The sequence below is a fragment of the Columba livia genome, chromosome 4, assembly GCF_036013475.1.
Source record: "Columba livia isolate bColLiv1 breed racing homer chromosome 4, bColLiv1.pat.W.v2, whole genome shotgun sequence".
NCBI lineage: Eukaryota > Metazoa > Chordata > Aves > Columbiformes > Columbidae > Columba > Columba livia.
Window position 1 is genome coordinate 53,705,933 of NC_088605.1, and position 13,048 is coordinate 53,718,980.

At 39.6% G+C, this 13,048-nt stretch overlaps 1 protein-coding gene across 7 annotated transcripts in view; it reads right to left on the minus strand.

Annotated features, from left to right (window-relative positions):
- The window catches only part of LIN54 (lin-54 DREAM MuvB core complex component), a 41,518-nt gene that overhangs the window by 3,113 nt on the left and 25,357 nt on the right, over nt 1-13,048 (minus strand). For 4 of the 7 annotated variants that reach the window (XM_065061783.1, XM_065061786.1, XM_065061784.1 and 1 more), the window contains exons 4-13: nt 11,942-12,087; nt 10,271-10,429; nt 7,737-7,953; nt 6,877-6,950; nt 6,532-6,729; nt 5,403-5,494; nt 4,076-4,147; nt 1,600-1,702; nt 1,099-1,236; nt 248-450 (exon numbers count right to left, since the gene is read on the minus strand). In XM_065061783.1, coding sequence (XP_064917855.1) covers nt 248-450; nt 1,099-1,236; nt 1,600-1,702; nt 4,076-4,147; nt 5,403-5,494; nt 6,532-6,729; nt 6,877-6,950; nt 7,737-7,953; nt 10,271-10,429; nt 11,942-12,087 — 1,402 coding nt within the window. The remainder of the gene's footprint in view (nt 1-247; nt 451-1,098; nt 1,237-1,599; nt 1,703-4,075; nt 4,148-5,402; nt 5,495-6,531; nt 6,730-6,876; nt 6,951-7,736; nt 7,954-10,270; nt 10,430-11,941; nt 12,088-13,048) is intronic. The other 3 variants (XM_065061788.1, XM_065061782.1, XM_065061789.1) reach the window with 3 other exon arrangements.

Below are 13,048 nucleotides of genomic sequence, written 5' to 3' on the forward strand. Positions count from 1 at the left end.
AAGGATTACATCCTCTCAGTAAATGCTTGCTGTGAGCACCTGGCAACCATGAGAAGACAATGCTCTGTTACATACTTGAACACAGCCAAGTTTGGCATACCCTAGGTTCCATAGAAAACACGGCTGCATGAACAAAAGGTTCCACTCATCTGAGTGTTCCTGCTCCTACAACTTATGCAGATAACATTCAAAGGTGACAGGGACATACATGTTAGAAGCAACTGAATCAGGTGCTGCATTAACTTACTTTCCCCCACCACTGCTGAGTGCTGGTGTTGGCCTTGTCAGCAGATCTGAGATCTGGGAAGATAACTTGGTCTTTGCGGCTGTCTGCTGCTGGACCCTAACTTCTGCAGCATCTGCTAAATGCATCAATGTCTTTCGCTCTGGGCTTTCTTCAAAATTTTTACAGCCAATGCATTTGCATATGGAAGAACACATGATTTTTGCCTGAAAGAAGCAAACAAAATGTAAGAAACCTGTTGCAACTTTTACTCCCTTTATGACAAGCCACAACCAAATGATCTTATTTTCATCTGTTATCAATTAGCCACTAGAAGAAATCTCCAAGTAGTAGTTTTCTCTCTAAATTCTCACCTCAAACTGAAATGTCTTCCCAGAATGTATACTTGAATCAAATGCAAATCAATCATTTCCCACTCATCCATTTCTTCACCAACCTACTGGTTTCAGTGGAAATAAGGTGGTTGAGCTATGAGAAAGGTCAGTCTGCCACTGTTTCTACATCCACAGACTGATCAGTTAGCTGATGCAACTACCATAACTTTTGCCTTTGTCTTCCACAGGCGTGTTCTACCCGAGTCCTCTGAGGGACTTGCTGCAATAGATTTCTTTAGGAAATACTGATCTGCAGTAAAGGACAAATCTGAGCCTTAGTTTAAAGTTGCTACATGGTTTAAAATTAACCTTTACAACAGAAATGATCAATTTTGCACATACATGGTTTTCTACATGCAAAATGCTGGAGGAAGAGATAAACTGAAAAAATCATAGCAATATGAAGACTAGACAAAGCAAATCTGAGAAGCTGCAGCACTAAAGGGAAAAAGTCAGTATCCTTAAGGTAACACATCATACCTCATAACATTCGCAGTAGTTTTTGAGACATCCTGAGCGTTTACAGTTACACCCTTTGCTGTGTCTCCGATCTGATTCTCCTTCCTTTCCTTTCCCTATTTTGGGCTTAAAGGCTTCAGGGTTTCTGTCAAGGCAGGCCTGTCAATGCAGACCCAAAAGATCAGTCACTGCGTGCGGGGAGCAGAACTTAGAGGTACAATAAAAGAACTTAAGCCTTCCACATGTAGGAGGAGATCAGGGAATTAATTATACACCCACTTCTGCCCCACACCATAGCTTCAGAAGGCACAAGCTATACAGCTTTCATTCCAGCTGTCTTTGGAGACAAACCAAAAGGTCAGCTGTCCCAATGTAATGCTCCGTATGAGCATATGAAAATCTGTGCAAATGGGAACATGCTCTTCAACTTCAGAAGTGGGGGAGCAAGAGAAAAGAAAGAAAACCACCATCACCACCACCACCCAACCAACCAAAAAGCACAAACAAAAGAAGACCCTTCACCTTTATTGCTTTTTGCCTATCATTTTCATGGTCCAGGTTGTTATAACAATTTGTACAGTTGCAGTTATTGCAGAATTCACCGTTTGCAAAACAATCACAATACCTGAAACAGAAGATGCAGAAGGGATTTTAAAACATGACAATTACATTGTTGTTATTACTGATGGCAGTAGCAGAAGTTCCTAGTCTGGCAATATGCACATGCAACAGTAAGGGTAAGGGCAACCCTATGCTCAACTCCACGTGTACAAGTGGTATAAGCCTCATTGCAAAGCCTAAATCCTCTAGAGCAGGTCTAGCTGCAGTCTAAAGATACAGGTATAGCTCAAGGGTGTCTGTCTGAACTGATTCACATAGCTCAAAATCCCATAGCAGCAAGAGAAACTAATGAGACTTTTTTCTATGGTGACTCCTAGGTGGCTGACCCAGACATCTCATGGGCCATCCTGCCATAGCCACATCGTAGTCAGTTCAAGTCAGCCTTCAGGAGCTTTCCTACAGCCAAAAAAAGGGCAAGCAATTGTAGTGCCAATCAACAGGAAAGCTAATACATCAAAGAGACTTTTTTGTTTGTTTTGCCCATAAGCCATTTGCAGCTATGAACAGAGGCAGAGTTCGCCAAAACAGTGATGGAAGAATAGAAAAGGACTAACAAGCAGTGCACCTCATAGGCTTTGAAGCACAGGTAACTAGGGGAAAGGATCTGCATGGGGATAAAGCTGTAGTTAAAGGATTTTTAATAGGACAAGTATGTGAATAAAAAGCAGCAAAACATTGTCAGGAAAGCAAATCACATTGCCACGCCTCTTAAATACCTCTGCTACCTCCTACCAAAACCAGCATCCCACCACCCCACAGGCATGATGCATGATAGAACCACATTCATTCCCAGCTCAAACATGGTTTTGGGCCATGACAAACTCTGGCAGGTTTTCAGTGCTTCCAGTACCACCTCCCAGCTATAGCTGGTGGAAATTGCAGATCCTCTTAGCTGTTTTTCAGATCCTGCTGGAAGTGTGTGTTCATTTTTAGGAGCCTAAACCCCCTGCAAGACTGGCTTCCTGTGGCTTGCCCTGGGAACACTACAGGACCTAGATTAGGGTTGCCCTGGAGCCCATGACAACCCTCCAATCTGGTCAAATTGCATTTTGGTGATTTTTAGCATCCTGAGTGGTCCCAGGGACAAGCTACAACCTGTAATAGCTGTCTTTTCTGTTCTGTTTAAAATTCAGTAGTGGAATGGTCCTGGTTTCCAAAACAAACAGTGCTGGTATGAACCCAGTGGATCAGTGAGCAAATAACTTGTCTAGGTTCTTCTTTGAGGAATAGACTATATGTCTACCTCCAACATTTGGGAAAAAGCAACTCCCATTTCAGACAGGAAAATGTTTTACTAATGAAAAGGCACATTTGCCAGAGTGAATTAGACATTTGCTCTGCACCAATGCCTAGCCACTTAAAGGTATAATTAGAGTAACTCACAAGAAAAATTTCTTTGAAAATAGCATTCTGAAGGTGCAACGCATCACCAGCATTGCCATTGTTCCCCCAGAATTTCTAGAGCATTCAGGTGTCAAAGCATCTAACTTATTTTGGCACTATGAAATCAGTCATGTATGTTGTAAATAGTTTGAAGAAACAGCTACATGTCTTCCCGTTTACCATGTGTCTGGTGCAACAGACAATTTGAGTCTAGGAAGGCACAGAACACACCTCCCCACACAGAGTGGCATGTGTCACATGAAAAGAAACCCAAGTTGAAAAGTTTAAACACACTTAACTTGGGTTCAGATACTGCTGCATCACTTTCCCTTAGCACACCATTGATTTCCTCTTCATAGACAATGATTCAGGGAACCACAGGTAAATTTCAGTATCTCCTCTTCATATTGTCCCAGAAATGGGTAAACTGACTTTGCTTCAAGTTAAAAACCCCCACCATTTCCTCTATTTAAAGTGCTTTTATGTCAAATTGTTACAAAAACACTGAGTGGAAAAGCAAAATATCTCATGAGGATGAGCAAGACTCAGACCTATCAGTGAAGAATCACTTGTTTATTCAATCATTAAGAAAAGATGCACAGCCTATTTTCTCTAAATTACTTGATACAGCATGGCATTACTGATGGATGCCCTTCAAAGTATAGATGACCACCAATGATACCATGGGATGTCATCTCACTCACACCACCACCACAACTCCATCTGCTGAGCAGAATTGGCTCCACCATGCACAAGGCTACGAGCTTAGAAATCTATAAAATGTGAGGGAGTATATAGCTCATTTGAATTGCAAAATAGCATAGGCACTGCATCATCTCCACCAATATCAACAGCAAGCTTAAATCAGCATCTAGATATAATATTTCTGACATAAGTAAAAACATTGTATTTTGATTCTTAGCATAAATTTGTGATGTCAAAAATAAGGCTTAAAACCAAAAAATCACCAACCAGAAAACCAAGCTGTACTTACAATTTCAAACATAGAGACTTAGTACAATTGCAGGGCTTCCTGGGGCGGTTTGCAGATTCAGAAGAAATTATTCTGTGGGGGAGAAAATAAGTGCATTTATATACACATTTATGAGTTTCTTCCTATTTTACTTTCAAGTAAGTGGCTCATAAACAAACTTCAAAAAAAGCATTATATTCCTCTTGCATTAGGTTTTTGGCTGACTGCGTTTAAGTACCTATTATATATAGTGCCTTTCCAGTATAGAAAGGCCTGGGTTATCTGCTGTAAATCTGGCTGCATGCCTAAAGTAGAAATGAGGCTTAAAGCTAGAGGAAGTACCATAACCAAAACCTGGAATCAGAAAACATCTCCAGAACTCCCTATATGCAGAAGGACTAGATCCAACCAAAGTTCACACAACATGATTGTGCCTTTCCTTTTCTTCTATTTGGATTAAAAAAAACACCTCCGAAATAACAGGAAAGCAAGCCAAAAGATGGCATTCAGTTTATAGATAAATTTTATATCAGACACAGGCTTTAACTGCTCTGAAAACTTGGGTTTTGTGTCACTAACCGCTTTTCATGAGATTCATTCCATCCCTATCCAGCAATTTCTGCACATAATACCAGGGAGATGAAATCAAATCCATTTGTTTCAATAGCTGCATCTGGATTTGGGATTAGTTTGCAGCAACAAAAATCACCTTGGCATTTACAATTTCCAGCAAACAATAACACAAAAGGAGTGTGCAGAACAACTAAGTCTGCTGGGTTGGTGAAGGAAAAAGAAAACAAACAAAACCACCAAAAAACAAACGACACCACACACGTTAGCCATTATTTTCATCCTTAAATAAAAAATACAGGACTGAAAAAACCCAAAGCCTCCTATCAGGACCGATTTTGGGCTTTAGTTTAATTTTGATGTTTGGCTAGATTTCTGCATGTGCTAAACATTCTCCTCTTATATCATCCAGCACCTCTTCCACGCGATGTTAAAAAATACTTGAGGCCTACAGATACCGGTGTGCATGCAAAATGAAGAATGAGCAACAGGGAGCTTTCAGGTCATCTTCCTGCTATAAAAGTTCAAAAAACAGAAAGGAAAACATAGCTTTCATCAAGAGACTGGCTCAACTGTTAGACAGATCCACATTGTTTATTCAGAGATAATAACCACACCACAGTATACTTAATTTTCTTGGAAAACCCCCCAAACCAAACCCTAACACCTCAGTCCCCACCCTTCCTTATAATGAGAAGATGCTCATTCAGCAGGTGGTGCATTGTGTGGTTTTGTTGTTTGTTTGTTTGTTTTTTTAATCTCTTTGCAAAACACTCACCCATTGAATGGTAGCCGTGCTTGGGACTGGATACTAGATGTCCCTGTAAAGCCAGTGTTGCTTGCTATAGACACATAGGATGATTGCTGTAGCTAACAAAACAAAAAGGTTAATATGTAACATAAAAGAAATTAAAGTATCCACAAAAGGATTTATAGCTAGTCTTTTAATTAGCTTTCCAGATATTGTTATAAAAATAATACGCTTGTAAGCACAGTTTTAGAAATTTGCAGAACTTAGACCAGTAACCTCCTGCCTCCAGACTTTGCAATAAAAGTTTATTTTAGATGATATTTTTCTTCTCTATTACAGTATGCACAACCATACAGATAACACAGAAACTATACACATTAACATTCAGATATCAAACAGTTCCAGCTCCTAAACACGTGCTCATTTCCTCACTTTTCCTAAGAAACCCTGTCCCCAATAGAGCAGGATCGCTTCCCGCACAAATTACTTTAGTAGCTTCCTTAATACACAAGCCACTTATTACAGAATTAATTAAATGCAAGTAAAGTGATTTACATTCTAACTTCACTGCAGACTTGGACCAACAGTTTGTTTTTCTCATAAAAAACAAACAAAACCTCCTAAGAAACTGCCAAACAACACTGGTTTTGGCTACCTTTTTTGGATTACCTACACATAGCCATTTTCTCCTGCTGGGACAGGTTCTGAAGATAGATTGGAACATAACAAGATACAGACCTAGTGGGGCCGGCTCAAAGGGGACAGATTGTGTCTGGAACCCAAAGCCTTTGAGAAGAGTTCCAACAAATGGTATTATTTACTTTAAGGTCAGATTTGTAGAAGTGGACTGGAAGGACATGGTATGAGTCTTTAGGGACAAACTGCAGTTGTGACAAAACCAAAAGGGAACCAGAAATGAGGCTGGTGCTACTAATGTCATGAGCTGACAGGATCTTTCTTTGTACAGACTGGCTGGTCGGCCTTCAGCAGAACATTTCATTTATTATCCTTTTCACTCTCAATGTTGGTCAGATCTTGGCAAAAAGTAAAAACCTAATCCCTAGACCTGGGTTGGGGAGCAAGAATGTTTAACAGGCAGGTAGTTACATTCCACAACAGCAATATTGCCTTATTTATCTCTGGATTAACGCCATACCTGTGTGACATACTGAGCTGGAAGGACTGCATAGCCGACGTTTCCTGTGCCAGGTGCTGGTGCCAGTACAGTGCCTGGTGGGAGGTTGGTGAGGTTGGGCTGTATCTGTGGCAGTGGAGTGGCTGGCATTATAAGTCTTTGTTGGGGCTGACTTGTAGTAACTATCTGGGAAGTTGGGTTGATTGGTTTGGGAACCACCTGGAAATAAAAGAGTTGTTTATGAAATCACTGCTTTGTTGATTCAGAATGCACTTTTATTAATAGAACAATTCATTATGGTGTTGAAAGCAGACTTTTTTCTTCATCCAAAGTCAGTCAGGAATATGCCTTTTACATTTAGCTCACCTGTTTCACAGTCTGTGCTGGCACTATGGGAACAGACATCCGCACTGGGGTTGCGTTCACCACCACTGGCTTTGCTGGTATCAGGAAACAATGTCACAGTAACACACATTATTCAAAGTCCACAGTTGAGTCTTCCAGACTTTCACATGCGCAAAACACAAAGATACTTAATACTGTAACTATACACTGAGATTAACTGGCTGAACTCATGACACATAACACTTATGTCTAAATAACACCTTTGTAAACAGGTATTTGCACAAGAGTATGTCCACACATTTCACAGCAATGGTTTAAAAACCAGATTGGGTGCAGAGATCCTCTGGACACTGGATTTCCCTTAGCAAAAGGAGAATACAAAAATCACAGCTTGGTTTGAAATCTTTTATTCCATCACAGCTCTAGAAAGCATGGACAGAAACAAGGAGAAACATTTGGTGCATTTAACATGCAAGGATCTTCATGTTGCAGGAGTTTTGGCAATATGTTTGTGGGCTGCTCTGGCTTCACACTTTTCATACAGTGGATGTGAGACTTGACCTAAGTCAGCCACAAAGCTGGTAAACTAGGGAAAAGCAACCTAAACTGCTCCAAGGATTCAGGCCCAACTACAGAGCAATTTGACACAGAGAAGCAATTCCACACAAAACTGGAGGTAACACTAGAACATACCACCTTTCAAAAATCTGTGCAAGTCTATCACAAAACCAAGTGTGCCTGGCCGTATTGAAAGATCTGTTATGTGCTCATTTTAATTCTTACAAAACAAACAAGAAAACAAAACAAAACAAAAAACCCAAACAAACAAACAAAACCCAAAACAACCTTATTTCAGACAAAACATTAGTACCCATACTTACCCTGTTGAAGAGGCTGTGTATTTGTACTGGGATTTTGACTGGCCGATTGGGTTGAACTATTGGCTGTTGTAGCAGTAACAAGTCTGACATAATGAAACTTGCTTCCAGGTACCTGAATCTGCTGAACATTAGGTGCAGTTGCCAAGGGAATAATTGTCTTAAATTGAGATGCACCCACTCCGCCTACTGTAATGGTCTGTACTGCTGATTTCACAGCCTGTTAAGCCAAAACAGAGAGCACAAAGTTATTTGTACAAAGGCAAAAAAAAATCATCATGTTTATTCCTCTATTTGTTTCTGAGCAACTCCTTAATCCATGTGTATCCTCAAGAAGCCGTGTTTATGCTTTCAAAAGTAAAACAGATGTGAAGAGATTAAATGCCTCTCAACAGCTCAGAGCAAAGCAAACTCAGTTCCATTTTCAATGCTTTACACCAAACACCTGAGTAAACTAATATTTGCAGGAGTGGTTTGGTCCACTTCCTCAGAGACAAAGTCTGCTGAGTAACACTTCAGTTGCCCACAGAGAACATAGCTTAGTTTGTATGTAAAAATTGAGCAATGAACAAACCTAGAAATATTCCTACTAATTTAAACATGGGGCAAGAACTCCTTGCAGAACTGTTCATGCTTGGACTGTGGCATGATTTATCTCTGTGTGTACAGGTCCACGCTGTTAAGACTGTGATTAATATGCAGAATTCACTGTGCAACCCCTGACGAGGAAATGGAACAGAGTTTATAATAGCTGAAGACATAAGAAAGGACAAGCTGAGAAAAGAAAGCAGAAAGAACAATGAAGAGTAGCAAAACAAATGTAATAAGAAAAAAAGCAAAAATGGGAAAGAAGGAGAATTCATCAGATCTGCGCTGCCTCACAGCTAGGGTAATGATATACCCAGAATTCGCAAGACTTCATCTTTCCAATTTCTCTCGAACTACAAAATGATAACAAGTAAATGTTTATTTTATTTATGCACATAAGTATATTTTTTTAAATAATGGTCCCCTTTTCCAGCCTTCCTCATCACCTCAAATCTTTGTTTATTCCTTCTCTTTCTCCTGCCATCTAACTTCATTTGGAGCTCAGCTTTTTATTCTCAGTATCTTGATATTAAACATATAATTGTCATTAAGTTTTAGTATTAAATTTGGTTGACAACATGATGTGACTATTTATTAGAACATTTTACCAGCTCTCCAGCTTTCAGCAGCTACAGGGCTGCAATCTGAAATTGCATATGTTTTACTAAAAATATAAACCCAGTCTTTTCAATAAGGTGTTTTGTTGTTGTTGTTGTTTTTTGTTTGTTTGTTTTTTAAGTACACTGAAACCTCAACAACTCAGAGCAATTCAAAATAGGCACTATTTGCAAGCACAGTTACAGCGTAAATATTATCACAGGGAGACCAGCATGGACAAAGTTCCCTCTAGCACACAAATTAGTGTCTGCCATCCAAGGACAACTGGGAAAAACGTACAATTCAAGTCACAGTTCTTCAAAGGGCATGTTCTTGAGCCGAGTGAAGAGACAGGTGAAACCGTGTGGTTTCAGACAGCTTTGGATCAGAACTGAATACATATAACACACACGTATCTCTGTTTTGTCACTTATGGTGTTTCCAATAGTCTTAACCTTTTAACAACTGTTTTAAAAAGACAACTTTGCCAGTTTCACTCTGAAGAAAAAAAAAAACCACAAGACACCTCAAATCATGTTAGCATCCATGTATTTGTATCATCATTCCAGTTATCACCTGTATCATTAAGATGAGACTGGCAAAACCTGTCCGAGTCTCTGGTCTTGTGCTGTACATGCAACTGCGTCCACTCCCTACTATATCCACTCAGGTTACTTACGCTCGTACACAACCCCTTCATGCTTACCAAAAACAGGAATACAGGTTTTAAGACAGAAAAAGATTCATCTGATTACAAAAGAGGAATAAAACAAGAACTGCAGAGGTGTTTTGTGTTGTCATTTATTAATGCAAATCAGTTTATCAAAGCTATTATGGAAAACCCTGATATTTTTCTAGAAGTGGGACAAAAAGAAATCAGTAATTTCTAATTCTGTAGGTCTCAGGCCACAGTGTCTTGCTTATGCAGACCTCTACCACAAGAATACAAACTCCATTGTTGGAAACCTCAAATACCTGTAAAGCAGCCCTACTCAGTGGCACAGAAACACTGGTAGAAGAGACAGAACCACCCAAAGAACTCTTACTCATATCAAAGGAAGCCTTTCAGATGACTTGGGAGATTCAACATACAGAGATGAGAACTATGGGGCTTTCCAGGTTGGAAAGCTGCTTTCTAACCACACGCCCTTGTACTCGCTTGCAATGGTTTGCATCCCTTGACTGCAGAAGCACATGCTCCTCAGGACAACGCTTTTGCCAATTAAGCAAACACTACTACAAGAACACATTGGGACTGACCACTGCCAATTTGCAGTTCAGCACTCCAGTTTCCTGCAAGTGATGAGACGAGATGGAGACACGCTAGAAGACAAAGGAAAGTCAGGCTGTACCTGGGCAGTTGTGTGGTTGACTACGGGCTTCCCAGGGGAGGAGGGCGCTGACTGCTGCACTGTGAGGATCTGCTGTCCTAATGCTACATTCAGTGGGACGCCCACCGTCTTCTGGGGGGAGTTGGGAGGCTGCGAAGCCACTGACACCACTGTTAGCTGCTTGGCAAAACAAAGAAGCAGTTTAAATCTCTGCAAAGCATAGAAGACCCTGTACATATGCATGCCCTTCCTCATGGAAGTACAGTTCTCCACAGGTAGAGTTCTTCCTGTGAACAAGGGTGCTGTATTTAATCACAAGTCACATGGGTCCAACCATGCAACAGCAGCACACAAACAAGTTTTTTAACGAGAATCTTCAAGGCACTGCTGGTTTCCAGCACTGAAAGATCCCTGCATAAAGCTAGCACTACTTCTGGTTTTTGTTTCCTTTTTTTTTTCTTCTTTCTTTTTTTGTTGTTGTTGGTCAAGATGGATTTTCTGAACAACAGCTTCATGGCACCATGACTATTTCATGATAAACACAACGTTTTAAAGGAGGGCTGTGAAAAGGAAAAAAGTATCTAATTTTATGCTATTGATTCAGGCAAAGTATAAGAACATCAGTATTTTCAATCTGTTTTGCACATTCCTGTAGGCATACAGTTTTCTGACTGCATTTCTGCAAAGTGCACTGCTTGAATACTCTATTCTATATATCCACACCCATTCCAAGGTTGTTTCTTACTTTTCTTTCTAAACTTTCTTCTTTACGTTTTAAGAAAACTACCAATTTTAAAAATAATTTGCCTTTAAAAGATACTTAGAATTGCTTGTCTACAGTTATTTCAAGATGTAACCCTAAGGAGTCTTTTCACCTCCCACTCACTGTTAATTTTTATTCTATTTTTTTTTTTTTTAAACTTCCTCCCCATTTTGCTTCCTTCACTAATAATTCTCAAACAAGTCTTTAACTTCATTTGTATAATATTACATAGCTAAAGCACAGCCAGACTAAGAAAGTCTTTAGTCTTATGCTAGTTTTTACATAGAATATTTTGCGTGCATTATGCATCTTGGTTCCACCCACGTACTCATTCTTTCTCCAGCAATATTCCTCTTCTTAAGACGATTTTAAAAAATAAAATAAAAGCATCACTATGACACTCATCCATAATGCAGCTTACGGTGGATGAGTTACCTTTTCTATATATTGCCCACCTGTTCTAATCTCCAGCTCTGTACTTGCCAAGGACCACTGCAAATCTCATTTACTTCAGGCATAATTAGAGAAGACTAAATTATATAAGCACTAGCAGACAATGGTCAGTAAGTGCTAACCTATTAACATCACTGAGGTCTCCTCTTAAACAGTTTGTTGATTTTGTAAAAAGGCATGAAAAAATACTGTTTGAGTGCTTGGCTAAGAGAGAACAGCTGCTGTCAGAATGGATGCTTGGGGAATGGCAAGAACTAGCAGGAATAGGAAATTAATGCAGTAATGCTTATTTATTTAAAACAGTAAAGAAGCCAACTGCAAAGAAGTCAAGCTTAGGCCATTACCACAGAGTATCATGATGCACAATGGAGACTCTAGAGCAGTGGGACCATAAAGAGCTTGTAGCAAGACAGAGAGCTCCATTCAGACCACTGTGCATGAGGGACAGAGTGCTGCAGCCAGAACCAGATACTTACTTTATTAGGGGATTTGAGTGGTGAGATAGCTATTTTATTTGGTGTCTGTTGTGTTGTGGTACTCAAAGATGATCCAATTACTCCACTGTCAGAAATAGTTATTGTCTTTGGTGGTGTTCCTGGAGTGGACTGCGAAAGAACTCTACCTATAAACAATGAAGATATCATCAGCTCAAATTATCCCTGTTCACATTAACTTTTAAAGCAAACTTTTCTCTGCGTATCACGCAATCAATCCCTACTTCTGATTGTATTACCTAGTAGGAAGGACGTCAGCATTCTTTTAGATTAAGCAAAGGAGAAAATAATTTTCACTCTTGTGAATAAAAAGATATTCACTTGGGCTTAAAAAAACCTGAAATGTACATTAAGTTTTCTGTGACATTCAGCTGAAAAATTCTTTAAAGCCAGTGTAGCATCCTGAGGCATGCAGATCTTCAAAATACCTGCATGGTGCATGAACCCCCGGGCCAGCAGAAACAAGCTGCCTTACAGTGATCAAAAGATGCTTCATCTCTCTACACTCAACTCTTTTTATTCTTCTCTTTGTGCTTATGTTTATTTTCACTGCCCAACACAATGTATGACACGCCTGTGAAAATAAGGATGGTGGTGTAACACTACAAACTCTCTGCTTTTACAATGGCAAAAAAAGGTTGAACATCAAAACAAGCAACTCCAAATCATTAAATCAGTCTCAGGAATATTGCAAAACTTTCAGAGTGGAAAATGTCTTTTTGTTTGCTTGGGTTTTGTTTTGTTTGGTTTGTTTTTTTTTTTTTCCTTTGGTGTTTTGGTTTGTTTGTTTGTTTGTTTGTGTGGGTTTTTTTTCCATTTTTTTTTTCCTTTTTTCTTCATACTTGAGTTTCTTTCCAAAGAGTACTTGAGCACTGAGCTTTCCTCTGCTGTGGTTTGGATCAAACTCATGTCTGTGATAGCCTCTCTGTCACCCATTCTCTTGTACTTCATTTATCAAAATAAGAAATCAACAGCAGCATAACTTTTCCATCCCAAAACAGCAAGTGACAGGACAACTAAATTAACTGGAACCAACAGGAAACAGCATCATCCTTGTGGAAAGGTGCCTTCTTCCAAGGCCTACGTGCT